We start from the raw sequence: 18,600 nt of genomic DNA, 5'->3' as shown, positions 1-18,600 counted from the left end.
GCATATGGAGTACTGTGGGAGATGCCTCCAATTAAAACTTTCTACGGGAAATTGTTCCCTATTTAGATGTTAAACAAATGAAAAAACCCAGAAAACTACACGTGCCAGCCTGCTAATGCACGCACAAATGATCCTAATGCTACAATAAAATTTTTTTCCTAGTATTACAGTTTTTCTCTAGAAAAATGTGGTTAGTTTGTTTCCCGTCTGTTTTATTTACACGTGCTTGATATTACTCAGATTAATTTAAATTAATAAATTTATATTTTTATTATTCGTATTATTTTCATTTATTATCCAATAACTTATGAAAATCACCTTTCATATATATGCATTCCCTTAAAATACAATCGCCTGCTCCATTGTAATTGGAGATCTAACGTTGTACAGTATGTAATCAGGTTCAGTAAATAAGATTAAGGAAGTATTGTAACCTTATAATTAATTTAGCGAACACGAAATCGATTTCCAGTGAAATTCCTACGCATGTTTTAAGCCTTTATATAATCTCCACTTCTCTTTCACAACACAATAGTGAAAGATCCAGAGTATGAAATCCTTTGCACTCTTACTGATGACTGCGCTCTGTATTACCCAGGGTAAGTAAATGCGCTTATTAGTGAAAGATATTCTTGTATATGTTTTCATAATATGTTCATTAGTCATTGTGTTTCATAACTTTTGCACCATAAGCAAAATATGTTCTGTGATTGCCGTCTTGTTTCACACAGAGATTCAGACGAATGATCCAATTATTCTATATACTTTCAATTAGGCAGGGATCTCAGCCTGATATGTCAACGTGATTCTGGCCATACGTGAAATGGTTATTTGTTCATAAACGAGGGCGTTCGAGTGATCCCTCAGGTAAAAATCCACAGGTTTGAGGTCAGACTACTTGGGCCATTCTACTGGCCCATGTCCATCAGGGGAAACTATCCTATTACAATACAGTTTGCCTATGGTGCGTGACTTAGAGGCACCTTTTGTTTAATATAATTATTTATTCTGAAAGTGATGTAAGCAATATTTTGTATTTTATAGTATTCTTTATAAAAACAGTGCAATACAAATTAGGATAGTCTATAAAATTTTGGACAAAATTTTCGATATAATTTATTAAATTTTCGTATATTCTTTGATAATAAGTTTGAATTTTTTATTTACAACAATTTTTACCAAATTTTACTGAAATAAAATTTTGATATTGTGTATTTTTGTAGGCAGAAAGCCAGAAGGAAAAGTAAGTAATTAATGCGTTTGTTATATTGAGATGAAAACCTGTAGTATACTTACTTAAACTTGATAAAATCATTCTCTGTTTCTATATTTTAATGACAAGTTGTTTATAAAATAGCCGATGTATTAATCGTTAAATAACCACAAATCGCTGTAAGGCCGAAGCGATTAAGACGTCAGTCTGGAAGACTTGTGATCAAATTAGAACAATCGACAAAACACCAGGAGTTTCTCGTGTCAAGTCTGTCCCCATCAGTGAACCCATCAATGGTCGAGGGTAAAACTAGTAAACACTGGTATTTGGTTGCGGGTTCACTTCTCAATAATTGGTTGTCCAGGCGAAGAACACTTAAATAGGGACCAGTTTCCCCATAGAAAGTCTTTCCGGGAGCAGTCCCCATTAACAGATCGCCCATGTAATTCATTGCTTTAGTCCATTAATCCCATTTATTCCATTTTGTCCTGGATATATCGGGGCCCGTACCTCACCATGCAGTCATCCTATTGCATGTCTGTACTTATAAAGAGGCCTTCTTAGTGCCCACAGCTCACAAAGAGACAAAGAAAAATTAAACATTACTTTTTACTTGTTTTATTAATTTTGTTTTCATGTTTCTATGAACTTAGTAGAGGAAATACCTCATCTCATCTGTTTCAGTGTCCATATTTTAAGCGTTTTAGTTTGTTATGATGTTGAACATACATGTCTTTTCTCGAACTTGCGAGCTTTAAACTGCTCTACATGGAATGTCAGAAGCGTATCACAGCATTTGTGTTTTAATATTCTAAAATCTAAGGGCAAATATGAGACAACACACATGCTTGATTGTATATTTAAAAAAATATAGAATGAGGACAGTGTTTGCACTTAAAAATTGTGACATTTTATACAGGGGATTTCACCAATTTTCGAACCGTGTTGTATGAGAGATTATTTATTTGATCGATCTAATAATAATAAATAAATTTAATTGAGTTGCAATTTGAAAAAAAAATTGTAGATCTACAAATTCCCACTCTCATCAGTTTGACCGTCTGTTTGTCTTTCCTTAATTTCGAAAATGGAGTTAGATAAATGAAAGTCAAAACCAAATATGGAAATACTAGGGGCAGGAGGCCCTAGATTAACTATATAAGAACTTTCGATGTAAACCGGAAATTACGTTATTTTAATTGAAAACTTATACCCTAAAAGGAGTTAGATAGATAAAGGCACAACTCTATTGTTAAAGGAGAAATACAGGACAAGCCACTACTAATTTCATGTGATGAGTATATAATTAAATAAATTAAAAATATGATTAATTAAAATTGCCACACGATTTAATATAATTAATTTTTACTGGTTTTGTTTATTTTTATCAAACAACATTAATTAAATTCTTTTCTTTTTTTATTTAGCGCTGCAGAGGAAATGGCCGAGTAAATATGAATTTGATTTTTATAAATTTTAATTAAAGAAAAATGATTTTTATGGGGATTAGCCTATCTCCGAACTTATTTCTCGACTTGTACGGAGGGGTCCTTCAGAGCTTATTATGGCATCTATGCACCTGGAAGATCTCTGTGTCTCCGCCGAATATGAGTCGATTATTTATAGAGAGTCCGTCTTCTCTCTTGATTGTCTCCCTGTTCTTATTCTACGTGACGCCATGCAATCCAATCCCCATGTCTTTTTGGGATTGGGAGTATTTATTGGGAGTATATGGCAGTTGGGAGTGCACAAAACAGAAAATAGGTTGGATTGAATGTCATTGCATGGCGTACAAACCAACATATTTTCTGTTTCATATCATCTTTCGTAATATTAATTAATTATCAGCTTGTAACACGAGTACTTTAAGTGGTAAACTAAAATTATTAATTAATTTTTTAATTAAGTTTGATTTTTTACAGATTTTAAAATGTTTATTATAATTTTTGTATAGGGTTGCGGTGGAAATATGAATTTTGGAGTAAGTATAAACTTTAATTAATTTAATTTTATCTTCTGAATATAATTCAATAACTATTATAATTTAAAATCTAGTTCTGTATTCGATGCATTTATATATTTGAAAATTTTATTTTAGAGTCCAGATGATAGCTTTTTTCCCGGGGTAAGAAGTTAAGAAGTTTATTTATTGTAATATGTTATTATTATATGAAAAATTACTATTTCACTCAATTTAATGTAAATCACGAGCATTAAATTTATGAAAACTTCGATTCCCGACAATCAAATGAACTTTGAACTTTGATAAATTAATTGAAATACAAATTATTATACGAAATTCTTTCTAAATAAATTGGGTTAGAAATGTATTAATAAAATATATTCGATTTATAATAAGAACTATTTATATTTTGTTTTACCAAATGCGAACATGGTGTAAACATTCTTCTAGTTACAAGAGATACACAATACATTATAGAGAAATTCATGTGTTAAACAATATATATATATATATATATACGAGTATGCTTTAAAATATTTATTAGTATTTTTTGTAATTACAGTAGAGCGTCGATTATCCGAAAGTCAATCATCCGAAACGTCAATCATCCGAAAGAATTTCAGTCGGCAAATTTAAATTTTCGCCAGTGCTGTAGCGCTGCAATCTTTGGCTATGTCTTGGGCTAATCAAATATTTTACGTTTTTGATACTAAATTAACATCTGAAGTATAATTTTTTATTGTTTTTATATTTTTCAATATATATATTTTGTTCGTACAAAATAAAAAAGTAATTTTTAACGATACAATAGTCTTCGTTAGGCTTAACATCGACGAAAATTCAACGCGAAGCGACACGCAACGGAGAAAAATGTCAAGATGGGATAAATTAATATATTTTTTCGCACATAATCAGTTATCCGTAACATCGATCTTCCGAACAACCCCAGTCCCCAATTGATTCGGATAATCGACGCTCTACTGTATTTCCTTTAAGTTTCTTACTTTCTACTTTTGTGATATTTTATCTTCATTACTTTAAATAAACCATCGTTTATTAATTTGTCATCTTTGATGTATGATTTGTATTTAAGTTTCATACTTAAAATTTTTTAACTCAGGAATTTGGTAGACCTGGAGGTGTTAATTTTCTTCCTATGGTAAGTTTATATAATTGTTTCATATTATCTAATTACAAATAATTATGACAATTGTAAATTATGAAAGATGTCGAAAACCTAACTGTTATCGACTATAAGCTGATAGGATAGAAGATATACCAATAGTATATTTTTCCTATCAGCAAATTAGTGGATAATTCCACTGAACATAGATGGTGGAGGATTCAAGCTTGGCCACGTGGAGTTTTCCGGATCACGTGTCTAAATACCTGAAAAGGGGCCAGTTTTTCATAGAAAATCCTTCCGAAATGCAACTCTCTTAAAAGATTGCTCATAACTAATTTGCTATGAAAATATATATTGGAATTAATATATAAACAATATCGCTAGACCCGATATAAATTCTAAATTATTTAAATTAATTAATTAATTTATAATTATTAATGTTAATACGAGATGGCGCCTAATGTTTACCTCTAGAGCCAAATTGGTTACGTAATTGGTTCATTTAGTAATTAGCCTTAAACTAGCCCGATAGAATTTCGGCATTTGTTGGTGTCTAGTTTTANCTGCGAATTTTCCATTTAATGAAAGAGTAACGTGTTTATATTTCATTCCTGACATGTTGAAAACACACACAGAACTGTACACATACACAAAATGTAAAACATATATTGTATATCTTATTTGTAGGATAATTCTTTACCCTGTGTAGTCTCTTTTTGCCTTTAAAAGTTTCGTAGTGCGATAGTGCATAAAAATACAGTTGACCGTCCTATAACACTGTCGATAATTTAGTTTTATATGTATTCCATGTTGTACGAGTCACATAGATTTTACAAATACGTGTGCCAGGCTGTGAACGCTCACCTATTTGTAAAATCTAAGTGACTCGTACAACATGGAATTCATATAAAACGGAATAATAAACAGTATTATAGGGGGGTCGACTGTATATTATTATTATTATATAATAAATATTTAACCTTTCATAGCGACCAGGATTTCCTTTTCCAGTAAGTAATTATATTTTTTTGCTCATTATACAATTTATTTTAAGCATAATTTTACGTTTATATGATTTAAAGATATTTTATTATAATACATACTCGTAATACTAATGTTGATGAGAAGGCCAGAAGGCCTAACGTTAAAGGCCAGACAGAAGGCATCTCTATACCTCTAAGGAATTTTCACACAAATTAATCTGATTTATACATAAATACTCATCTTTGTTTTAGAATTTGTATGTAATAACGAAAAATATTAAAATACGTTTACGTTCAAAACTTTTACTGTTTAAGTGTAAGTCCCTTTACATTAAATTAAAATAATTCAAGTAATATAATTTCTTAAATTTATGATGGAATGATTGCTTTATGAATGCAATGCATCATTTACTGTACTATAGGCCATGACTATTTGTCCACAATATGGCTGAATCAAACAACAAGGCTATCTGGCTAACTTTAATTAATCAAAAGTATGTTAATCCGGCATTTTTTCAAAAGTAACCAATACTCTGGAACTACAGTACACGATAATAATATGCATTATATTCCGTAGTCAAAAATTTTTTTAGCGCATGGTGAACTGAAAACCATGGATTAAAAAACAAAACATGCTTGGAAAATAATTGTTTTATGTCATATTATTAAAATAGACAGTTAAATGAGTTATTAGTTTTGAATAGACTCAGACAGCATTTATGTTAATGGCGATCTAGTTGTTTTTTTTATTTAGTCTGTGCTTTATATTCTGATTTTAAACGCATTAAAGATGGCAAGTAACATGATATTATATGCCCAATAATCATTGTGAATGTTGATTTTGTGCAGTAACGTCTTAATTAATATTTCTGCAGAGATTTCAATCAGTCGCAATAGAGTACAATCAGGCACTACACCATCTTCAGGCTAATTAAAGAATAGACAGCAGAGTGCTTTGGTAAAAAAAAATGTATAAGGATATCTGGTCCATTCGAATTACATATAAAATTTTATGAAAATACAAGAACGTTCAATAATTTAGCACTGATCTTGTCCCGTAGATGCCGAATTAGCGAATTTCTACCGTAATTTGTTTAGTTTGATCCTTATCCTTTTACAATTTGATCCTTGTTCCAAAACACTCAGAGAGGGAATCCGGGTGAGCAACACCTTAATTTTTTTCTAGTAATCTATTCCGATACGTCGAATCCTCTTCTTCATCACCCGACCGCCCATTGTGGAGCCTGGTTGAACCCACGATGGGTATGGAAAAGAGATCCTTTTAGTATCCATAGGACAGAAAAAGTAAAAAATAAATTTTTCTTTATTTTCAAGACTGTTATGATGTAACTGTTGAGGATCAAGAATAAGTAATGCTATGTTCACGTAATTGGACTTATTCAGTTTCCTGATATCAATCCAACGATGATCGAGTGTATGAAACCACTAAACAATTGGTTATTGTAATTAGTCCCGGGTTATCACTTTATCCACAGACTAGCTATGTGGAATTTTCCGGAATTTCTTAACGTATCTAACATCAGAACAGGGGAAAGTTTCCCATAGAACGTCTTCCCGGAAAGCAATCCATTGACAGATCTCCCACAAGTGCTGTCTTGTCCTATTCCGTCAATCCTATTCTATTGTAGCCTATTTCTGATATCAAGAATAAAATTATGAATATATATATATATGAAGAATAGTGGAAACAATTTAAAAAATTACATTGTTTTTTTGTTTGCTAAAAAGTGATGAAATCTTTTTACTTTAAAGTTCACTAATTTTACATTTAAAATTAGTGAACTGTTTTCTACTATAAAAAGCAATTATAGTGAAATACAGTTCCGAAAACTCGATTCTCGATAACTCGAAATTCCATAAAACTCGTCATGTTTGGGAACTCGTCCACCATCTCAGTCAGCACTAAGTCGGGACACTACTGTATAAAAATATTACTTACAATTCTTGAGTCAATCATGCGGTAATGCAGATATTAATCCAAAACTAGAAGTATAACATATAATTTAATGTAATGCAGCATAAACAAAATGAAGGTAAATTCAAGATAACCTGAGTGTTATCTGTAGAGACTTGTCTATACATTACACTATTTAAAAGTATCTGCTTTCATTCAACTTCTATGTATTCATAGTGAAAAACAAAGTCATTTCTATTGTTGTTTGTTTACCGTTTTCTAAAACTTTTGCATTTATCTAGCACTCCCAAGAAAATGGAGGAAATGGTGGACCGCAAGGATGGAACGGAGGTCCTTTCGGAAATGGTAGACCTCAAGGATGGAATGGAGGTCCTTTCGCAAATGGAGGAAATGGTTGGAACGGCAATCCTTACGGAAATGGTAGACCTCCAGGAGGAAACGGCTGTCCTTACGGAAATGGAGGAAATGGTAGACCTCAAGGAGGAAACGGAGGTCCTGACGGAAATGGAGGAAATGGTAGACCTCCAGGAGGAAACGGCTGTCCTTACGGAAATGATAGACCTCAAGGAGGAAACGGCGGTCCTGACGGAAATGGAGGAAATGGTAGACCTCAAGAAGGAAACGGTGGTCCTTACGGAAATGATAGACCTCAAGGAGAGAACGGTGGTCCTGACGGAAATGATAGACCTCAAGGAGGAAACGGGGGTCCTGACGGAAATGGAGGAAATGATAGACCTCAAGCAGGAAACGACGGTCCTGTCGAAAATGGAGGAAATGATAGACCTCAAGGAGGAAACGAAGGTTTTGGTGGAAATGGAGGAAATGGTGGACCTCAAGGAGGAAATGATAGTCCTTACGGAAATGATAGACCTGAAGGAGGAAACGGTGGTCTTGACGGAAATGGAGGAAATGATAGATCTCAAGGAGAGAACGGAGGTCCTGACGGAAATGGAGGAAATGATAGACCTCAAGGAGGAAACGGAGGTCCTGACGGAAATGGAGGAAATGGTAGACCTCAAGAAGGAAACGGTGGTCCTTACGGAAATGATAGACCTCAAGGAGAGAACGGTGGTCCTGACGGAAATGATAGACCTCAAGGAGGAAACGGGGGTCCTGACGGAAATGGAGGAAATGATAGACCTCAAGCAGGAAACGACGGTCCTGTCGAAAATGGAGGAAATGATAGACCTCAAGGAGGAAACGAAGGTTTTGGTGGAAATGGAGGAAATGGTGGACCTCAAGGAGGAAATGATAGTCCTTACGGAAATGATAGACCTGAAGGAGGAAACGGTGGTCTTGACGGAAATGGAGGAAATGATAGATCTCAAGGAGAGAACGGAGGTCCTGACGGAAATGGAGGAAATGATAGACCTCAAGGAGAGAACGGAGGTCCTGACGGAAATGGAGGAAATGAGACCTCAAGGAGAGAACGGTGGTCCTGACGGAAGTGGAGGAAATGATAGACCTCAAGGAGAGAACGGAGGTCCTGACGGAAATGGAGGAAATGATAGACCTCAAGGAGGAAACGATGGTCCTTATGAAAATGGTGGAGGCGGTAGTCCGTACGGAAATGCTGGAAATATCGGTCCTGGTGAAAATGATGGTCCAAACGAAAACAATGGAAATACTGGCTATCACGAAAATGGAGGAAGTGGTGGCCCACACGAAAGAAATGAAAATCCCGAAGGAAATAGAGAAAATGGTGGTCCTTACGAAAATGGAGGAAATAGTACAAACAGTAAATACGCTAAAGAAAATAGAGGTAAATGAAAATTTTTTCTATAATCGACGTTTTAGTTTTAGAAATACAACTTTCAAATATAAATATTAAATAATATACTGTACATCAAGAGATCTGTTTTGACTGTTTGTATATTTCACTTAGGTTCCACGTGAAAATAGAGAATATAATTCAAGCCAACCGGCAATGTAACGTTTATTTTATTTGTACACAAATATACTTTGAAACTATTTTCAATCAATATATAATAATTGATTTGTCATTTGTTATACAGGCTTCGACTGACGGAAATGGTCTACAATTTACAGTAATTTTTTTAAAATAATAATTTAAAGTTAATTTTTAATTAATTGAGTATAAATAGAAGTGAGATACTTGTTTAAATCTGTATAAATTTATGCTAAATTATTATGGGACTGCAATTTTCTAATTCGGTCCGTCTTCTTTAATATCTGAGTTAGGGTCAGAATAGGTCAAATATTTTTCCATAAGTTAAATAATGTCAGTATGACTTTATTGTTAATAGGAAAAGTATAATATGCAGGGGCAAGAAATTACTAAAATTGAGAGCATTGCTCGTTTAATATACTACTGTATTTAAATTTATCGAAATTATTGTCTTTTAAAAATGTTTTACTATTTTATAAGGCAGAGAATGTGAAGAGAATGGTAGAAAATTAGGTAGATGTTTCCTTTTATATATATGAAGGATATGTCCTGAGGGTAATAGTGTTTAAGGAAAATACGTACTTGTGGGCAGGCTGAACCCATAATAAGTATGGAGAAAAGGGTCTGTATGTGCAATAGGGAGGAGAGAGTAAAAAAGAAAACAAAATGGAAGCTATAAGAACATCCGGCAATCTATGTGTCTATGTGTTAACTTTTATGGGTTTTTTTCCCTAGATAGATCAGGTGTAGTCAGATAAATCTAAAACAAAATTCTAACAAGTAGAATCTAGCAGAAATCTTTTTGAAATTACGATTTATTTTATAAATTTTTAAAATAATTCGACTAAATTATTAATTATAGTTTATGGTACATTTCAGAAGTGCTTCGAATTTTGAAATTATGAAAACAACAACTACAGAAGAATGTAGGCATTGTTATAAACATGAAGTATTAATTTATAATGAATGTATTATACAGTATATAACTAGAAAATAAAATCAATAATTAATTCTGTATGCCTGTGTTATTATACCAGTGTAACTAATATCGCGTGCAATTAAATTGGTAATGTCTAGTGTATAAAACGTTTAATGTAAACTTTTCTATTCTCTCTCTCTCTGCTCTTCTCTTCACAGTATGACTCTTTCTCTTGTATGACCCCTTTATTATAAACGTAAATTTTACTTTATTATGTTATTCTTGTATTGCAAATGTGTACAATTCTGTAATACAATAATTCATTTATATACAACTAACTATCAATAAATCGTCATTGGTTTAAACACAACAAGACACAAGAAAAATCTTTAGCATAGTAAATAATGATAATATGTTTCTCGCTAGTTACTCCCATGTCGAGTTGTGAGAAAGCTCAGTAGATACAATGAACCGTAGAGAAATGATGGCAAAAGCATAGGTTTCCAGGAGACCATACATGCTAGTAAAGATCATAGAAAGAAAAAAAAAGAAAAGTGGACAGCTTTGAGGTGTTTTATAAATGTCTTAACCATGTCTATCCTTGACAACCTGTGGAGAACCCAGCACTAGCCTATAAACACACTATCTGAGCCAAACTGCTTATCCAGCAATTCTGTTACAACACTCAAGAAGACGTACACAAATAAAACAAATAAACACAGTATTAACTAACATGTTCACAGATTTATTTCGAGAAAACTCACTGAATATACAAGATAGAAATCTTACACTATTCAAATAAACAAATATTACCAAAATATATTTAATCAGAATGAACACTTTCGGATATATATTCATTAATTTATTTTGATGTACTCACTGTACTTCGTACCAAGTCCGTAAATTATAATCACAAACAGAGAGCATTTAAAACACAGGCAAATCATAAGCCTGTCTAAGTCTAGAAATAAATAAACAAAATTAGACAACTTAGAAGGTTAGCATAATACATTAAAAACAATATAACACCAAACTTAATGAAAGAAATTAGGAAAATATTACAAAATATTAAAACATATTTAGCGCTAGAAACAAACACATGCTGGAATACATTGACACTCTCAATGTATTCTCTTGCCCGAAGGATGCCCGATTAACTATATACAGTACAAACTTCTTTGCTAACAGGAAAAGTATGATATACAGGGGCGAGCCACTACTAATTTGAGGCAGAGAGCATATATTTTATGTTAAAAAAATTAAAAATATGATTAAAATTCCGGCATTGTAACGATGGCACAATAGATAATTACTCGTTATATCTAAGTTATTTTCTAAGGGCTGTTTTAGACTCCTGTAGAAAGTAATTTTTCTCCCAATCCATCCGTTTCCGTCGATATCGATAGTTTCCATCCAACTGTTTAAACAAAGACAATTTTTTTTGTGCTTTTTTTAGATTTTTATAACAATCCTTCAATTGTTTTGTTTGGCGTGACACCTTAAATACCATTATACTCTTTGCCTACTATGCAGATATCTCTTCAGTTTGGAAAAAGTAGCATTTGTCTTTTTATTTTCTAATATTATCTTAAAACAATTCCAGTAATACTACTTTCCGAAGGTGTTAAAATTACGAAATACGCTGCTTTCTATTCGTATTTCCGCCATTTTCTACGCACGTACTTGTTTACTTGCAACTAATCAAGAAAGACTTATTTAATCCCCAACACAGAGTTGTATATTTATCTGAATTTGAAGGACAATTAATTCCTAATCTGACTTAGATTTAGATCTAAACTGAAACGTTAACACCTTATATAACACTCACACACCTTAAAACACTGATATAACAACCTACAGATTACGGCCCTATGTCCTACACAAAATGGTCGACTGTAAAGGGAAAGGGATTAATTTAAACTTTAATTGAAATAATACAAATAACAAATTTAAATCAATTTTCCTTGAAGAAATATCTTACACATTTCATTTCAAGAAAATACTTTTTACTTTTTACCTCATTTTTAATTTTATCACAACTACTAAACTAATAGGAAACTGTGTGTTTTATTTTATCACCTGCTGTGTATCCAACTGTCTTAACTGAAACAAACGGAGGTCCTGACGGAAATGGAGGAAATGGTAGACCTCAAGGAGGAAACGGAGGTCCTTACGGAAATGATAGACCTCAAGGAGAGAACGGTGGTCCTGACGGAAATGGAGGAAATGATAGACCTCAAGGAGGAAACGGTGGTCCTTATGAAAATGGTGGAGGGAATAATAAACAGTATTATAGGGGGGTCGACTGTATATTATTATTATTATATAATAAATATTTAACCTTTCATAGCGACCAGGATTTCCTTTTCCAGTAAGTAATTATATTTTTTTGCTCATTATACAATTTATTTTAAGCATAATTTTACGTTTATATGATTTAAAGATATTTTATTATAATACATACTCGTAATACTAATGTTGATGAGAAGGCCAGAAGGCCTAACGTTAAAGGCCAGACAGAAGGCATCTCTATACCTCTAAGGAATTTTCACACAAATTAATCTGATTTATACATAAATACTCATCTTTGTTTTAGAATTTGTATGTAATAACGAAAAATATTAAAATACGTTTACGTTCAAAACTTTTACTGTTTAAGTGTAAGTCCCTTTACATTAAATTAAAATAATTCAAGTAATATAATTTCTTAAATTTATGATGGAATGATTGCTTTANACACTGTTGATTATTCTGTTTTATATGAATTCCATGTTGTACGAGTCACTTAGATTTTACAAATATGTGAGCCGTTCACAGCCCGGCACATGTATTTGTAAAATCTAAGTGACTCGCACAACATGGAATTCATATAAAACGGAATAATCAATAGTGTTATAGGGGGGTCGACTGGTAGTTAATTTTATTCGATTCCGTTGAGCAGGTTCATCAAACAAGATTGAGGAAGTAATGTTATATTTAATTATTATCCAATAAAATAAAAGGATTTTTTTTTGTAAATTCGCTACGTAATTTCTGCTAATATTCCTTTATTTCACTTCCTTATCTCGTTTATTGTATATATATTTGAAGATGCAATACACTGTGTTACTGGTCCTACCTGCCATCTGCATTATTCACGGTTAGTATTTTGAATAGTTTAATATATTAATATAAATATCACTAAACACAATGAGTTATTTAAAATGGATTTCAGTGTTTTATAATTGTTAATATTTCAGAATTATGTTTTATAATTTTATTATAGTTTGTCAGATTTTTATAGTGTTATATGTTTTCATTATAGGCACGAACTTCGAAAGGAGTGTGAGTAAATAAAAATGAATTTTTTTCGTTCAAAATTTAACAGATAAAAATTCTTCCTAAAGGATATCCTTAGTGTCTAAAAACACTCGGTATTGGTAGTTAGGTCGCGTGTTCATGCCTCTCCAACGGGCTGGCACGTGGAATTTTTCGAGTCTTCTTCACGTGCCTAACACGTAAATAAGGGACAAGTTTCTGTAAAGTTTTCTCGGGTGACAAATCTTTGTATTGCAAAATTTTAGATGTTGTGTATTGAATTAATGGAGTAAGATAACTCTATTAACTCAATACACAACATATAAAATTAAGAAGTAATTACTATTAACACTTCACTAATAAGAACAAATCGTAATTTTTACGTTATGTTTTTCGTTCGAGAGTAATATTTCACGAAATATTTCTTTCGTTGTAATTTGATAATATAATTTTTTTGCATCATTTTAATTCTTAGGGGTACGGGGATGGATGGTATTCCGGAAGTCGCCCTTCGGTAAATACTTTTTAAAATTATTTTAATTTTCGGTAAAAAAATATCCTTAATTAATATTTATGTGTAAATATTTATTGAATTTTTTTATGTTTGACGATTATAACGAATACTGAAAATTTTCTATCCTTTATTTTACGCGAAATATTTGTTATGAATAGTGCACTTTTCGGTAATCCGGCAGTTGGCTAATTCGAAACGCTCAGTAATCCGGCAGTAACGAATTAGAGTATTACCGGCATTGTTCTCTTGTCGTAGACAAGCTTTCCAACCAAGTTCAAACTCCATTTCCTATTAAATTTGAATACCTTTCAGCTAAATGTTACACGATATCCCGGCCGAATTTAAGCACCATATTGAATATTGTTATTCTCTTTATCTTTCCTCAAAAAGGTACAGTAATTTATAACACAACACTGTATAAGACTGTCCCTCGAAATTTCCTACCAAATTTAGTAGGAATTGCCAACTTGGTAACCTTGATTACACTACTCAACAAATAAAAAAATTAATGCGACTGAAAGTGGGTATTAAAGTGGATTTATAGGGGTCTATAAAGCACACTTTTCACGAATATGACAATCATACTTTTAATTTATTTTAATTTAAAATATATCGGTTTGTTCTTCACCTCAAATTAGTAGTGTCTTGCCCCTATATAAGCTTTCATATTATTTTTGTTAGCAAGCCCATGTACAGTACATCATACTTTCCTTGTTATCAGAGTCATGCCGGTGATATATCTAACTTTTTTCAGGGGAAAATTTTAAATTGAAATAACATGATTTTCGATTTGAATCGGAAGTTCATATATAGTTAATCGGGGCCTCCTACCCCAATCTTTCCACATCTGGTCTCGAATTTCACCTAACTCCGTTCTCGAGATTAAGGAAAGACAGTGGGAATTTATAAGTTTACAATTTTTTCAAATTGCAGACCAATTACTTTTTTACTTTTTTGCAAATGCTTATTTTCATTTTACTTTCTCCCAAAAGGAACCAGCAATAGTCTCTCATCATTTTAGGATCTCACCTGTTTTGATACTATTGTTTCATTGTTTGGATATTTTAGTGGAACCCCATGCTCATTCATCACTGATGACACTAAAATTTTTGGGGAAAAATTTCAATGCGAATGTAAAAAGTAGTTTAAGAGACATTTCAAAACTCATTTTACTATAGTTTTGATAAAGCAATTCCTTCTTTAGCTAGTGCTTTGACGAAGGTTTTTATTAATTCAAGTTTTATATGCAATGGGGTAACAAGACTTTTTTTGGGGATTAATTAGAGATATATTCTTTACGTTAGCTTGGTCTGGAACAAATTCATCTCTCTGAGGCCATAAAATCATTTTTCGTTTCTACCAAAGACAAAGAAAACAAACAATATTTGGTAGAACTACCCTGAAATCCCAGTAACAGCCGTATAACTTTTGAGTCTCCAAATATCTGTATTTTAACATTAAGTTCCTCATCTATAAGATCACAACTCGAAAACCTTACGTGAAAAATTTTAACTTTATTTTCGTGTTCAGTGCACAGAAATTAAAAATATTCGTAAAATGATAAATATAAATTTCCACTCTTATCTGTCTGTCTGTCTTTTCTAATCTCTAGAATGGGTATTAGATGGATGAATATCAAGACAAGATACAGAGATATTCAAGGCAAGAGGTCCAGATTAATTATATACAAGGTGCGTCTGAAAAGTTCGATGAATGGTCCCATAGTTGAATAACCGTGCTGGTTAGGATGTTGCGCTCACGCAGTGAGAGACTTGCCAACTAGTGGCCTCTAACATCGAAATCAAAACAGTTAAACGGAAGTGCGCGCAACAAACAATGCAACACAGCCAGTGTTGAATTGTTTGTCAGTGAGAAGGAGTGTCACTGCGAAATGGAGCAACGCATGAACACCAAGTTTTGCTTCAAATTAGGCAAAACGGCGACGGAGACGCATGAAATGTTAGTGAAAGTGTATGGTGTGAAAGCAGTAAGTAAAAAGTGTGTTTTTAAATGGTTTAAACGCTCTGGTCGACCGTCAACAAGCACAACTCCAGACAACATCGAATGAGTGCGACGGATGCTTGCGGATGATCAGCGCCTGTCTTTGGGAATGATAGCAGAAGATTTGAAGATAAACAAGGACAGTGTGAGCTCTTAATATGCGCCGATCATCCGCAAGCATCCATCGCACTCATTCGATGTTGTCTGGAGTTGTGCTTGTTGACGGTCGACCAGAGCGTTTAAACCATTCAAAAACACACTTTTTACTCACTGCTTTCACACCATACACTTTCACTAACATTTCATGTGTCTCTGTAGCCGTTTTGCCTAATTTGAAGCAAAACTTGATGTTCACGCTTTGCTCCATTTCGCAGTGACACTCCTTCTCATACTGACTGTGTTGCATTGTTTGTTGCGCGCACTTCCGTTTAGCTGTCTCGATTTCCATGTTAGGGGCCACTAGTTGGCAAGTCTCTAACTACTTCTGCGTGAGCGCAACATCCTAACCAGCACGGTTATTCAACTATGGGACCATTCACCGAACTTTTCAGACGCACCTTGTATAAACCTTCGGAAGTCTCATGATTTCCATTTCAATGTTTTAACCAGAACAGAGTTACATAAGTGGCATCACTCTGTTGATATCAGGAAAGTATGATGAACAGGAGCAAGACACTACGAATTTGAGATGGAGAGCACATTCCTTAAATTAAATAAATTAAAAATATAATTATTTAGGTATAATATAGTATAAAAATTTAATTATAAACACGCAGTTTTAATAAATCTGTACTATGTATCTATTAATATTAAACTATTTTTAGGGATTTGGTATACCCTATGATAGACGTCCCATGGTAAGTACCATTTTTCATATATTAAGTTGTTTACATTAGAAATTACCGTATATTTTTGAGATATTTATCTATCCAAAGATATATAATAAGTAAATAATATAATAAGTTATGCAACTCATTGCAGAATTATATATATAGTAATTATATACTTTTTATTTCGTCTACTATACTTTAATTTATTAATTTAATCTTTATTATATTTATAGCCAACCCCTGGAGGTGGAGGTTTTACGGTAAATAGACATACCTATTATTATTCTATAATATTTTTTTTTTTGTTTATATCTTAGTGTATAGTTATACATCTAAATCGAAATATTAATCTAAATTGTGATAAAATTTGCTACCCGTATTGAGTTATTTAGAATGTTATCATTATTTATTATTAGTAATAACATATATTTAAGTAGTAACTTCTTACACGCTTCACTTCAACTAAAAAATAAGCAAGTAAAAATTCTAAAAATTATATTATCGTAGCATTGTATTGTACAGTACATACCTTAGACTATAATTACACAGAGAACAAACTACGTAACTATATAAAACTACGAAACTAGGTCATATGTAAGTAACATTACGTTAGATTTTAAGTAAATTAATTTATTTTCAAATACAGTAATTGCATTACAGTATTATACATCATGAAACTTTAAATGTATAGCGCTTAATGTGCCCAAAACACAAAACAAACCATTTTCTGGATTATGCCGAATTTATTTTATCGAAAAGACCCATTGAGTTCGGATTATCGAGTTTCCACTGTTATTAGAGAGTAAACAAGTGCACTTGTTCTAATATTACGAGTCGAAAACAAACCATAATTATTTAAAAGGAGTTTTTTAAATCGAATTTTAAGAATTATACCTGTTGTTAATTGCACCATTTCATGTACAGTACACTTCATTTATCTGTACAGACCTAGAATTGAATACAAGCTGCTGCTCTCGTTATTAGGCTATAGCTTAAGGCCTGGCATTTTTGCATATTCGGGTAGTAAGTTCTGTTATGTCATACAGTACAACAATAACATGTTTGAATCCAGCCCTGCATGTGTACTTAACATTCAACTTAATTTATTTTCATTAGATAACATTTTCTTTTTTCATTTAATTATAACATATACTGGATAGAAAATAATGATTTCACAATTAAATAAACATTATAGTGGTGTCTCGTATTTCGAATTTAATTCATTTCAGGAGGCCGTTCGAACTATGAATTAATTTTTCTTATTAGAAATAATAGAAACTGAGTTAACTCATTCCTAGACCTTAAACAATAAGCTTAAAAAGCATAATTTAAGATAAAAATAATACAATTAAATGCCCTGATAATAAAAAATAAAACATAAAATCAATAAATAAAACACATAAATACTGTATATGAACTGAAAATTGCATTGATTTGATATTCAATATAAAATGAGTTTTACTAAATTTATATTTAACGTTTTTTAGGGATACCCTGAACCAGGAAGAAATATTTGTCCTACTTTAGTAAGTATTTTCATGTGTCTTAAATTGCGTGCTGTGTTAATTGTGCAACTTATTTATTATTGCTGATTTCTTATATTTTAACAAGTGTAAGTTTCAAGATATATATAGATTTTGGAAAAGACGAATTGAATGAAATATACATTCATCTTTCTGCCCTTTTCACACCTAAGGTAGCCTTTTTAATCATACCTGTTAAGGATTCATTGGTGCATACAATGGGGCCGCTGGAGGGTGTGGGACGGGACAGACCACTACTTGAAAAATTCATGTGATTTTCGAGACAAACAACACTCCAGGTCTCCTTCCTTCACTAGCTAGACGAACTGAATAGGATATGTTAAACAGGACCTTCTTCGTACCTACATTCTTTACGTTAGCTTGGT

At 32.4% G+C, this 18,600-nt stretch overlaps 1 protein-coding gene and 1 long non-coding RNA gene across 2 annotated transcripts; both read left to right on the top strand.

The window, feature by feature from the left end:
* Window positions 1-59: 59 nt before the first annotated feature.
* Window positions 60-12,610, top strand: LOC111637879 (PE-PGRS family protein PE_PGRS26-like). Its single transcript, XM_023383472.1, has 10 exons — window positions 60-599; window positions 1,224-1,243; window positions 2,641-2,661; window positions 3,168-3,194; window positions 3,312-3,338; window positions 4,297-4,335; window positions 5,292-5,312; window positions 7,503-8,610; window positions 12,168-12,336; window positions 12,493-12,610. The coding sequence occupies exons 1-10, from the start codon at window positions 551-553 to the stop codon at window positions 12,608-12,610; spliced, it is 1,599 nt and encodes a 532-aa protein (XP_023239240.1). The 5' UTR covers window positions 60-550.
* A 521-nt stretch (window positions 12,611-13,131) lies between these two features.
* LOC111637889 lies at window positions 13,132-16,945 on the top strand. The gene is made up of 5 exons (XR_002758754.1): window positions 13,132-13,188; window positions 13,354-13,373; window positions 13,822-13,860; window positions 16,686-16,718; window positions 16,925-16,945. It is a non-coding gene; the product is annotated as an uncharacterized LOC111637889 (long non-coding RNA).
* Window positions 16,946-18,600: the final 1,655 nt, after the last annotated feature.

This window comes from Centruroides sculpturatus, unplaced genomic scaffold (genome assembly GCF_000671375.1).
Source record: "Centruroides sculpturatus isolate CEXI.00-Female unplaced genomic scaffold, Cexi_2.0 scaffold1088, whole genome shotgun sequence".
NCBI lineage: Eukaryota > Metazoa > Arthropoda > Arachnida > Scorpiones > Buthidae > Centruroides > Centruroides sculpturatus.
This window is presented reverse-complemented; position numbering and strand designations above follow the sequence as displayed.

Excerpts from the sequence above, each read along its gene's own strand:
- LOC111637879 (XM_023383472.1), top strand. The coding sequence starts at position 551 with ATGAAATCCTTTGCACTCTTACTGATGACTGCGCTCTGTATTACCCAG. Across the intron at positions 1,244-2,640 it reads GCAGAAAGCCAGAAGGAAAA|CGCTGCAGAGGAAATGGCCG; the intron begins GTAAGTAATTAA and ends TTTTTTATTTAG. Across the intron at positions 3,195-3,311 it reads GTGGAAATATGAATTTTGGA|AGTCCAGATGATAGCTTTTT; the intron begins GTAAGTATAAAC and ends ATTTTATTTTAG.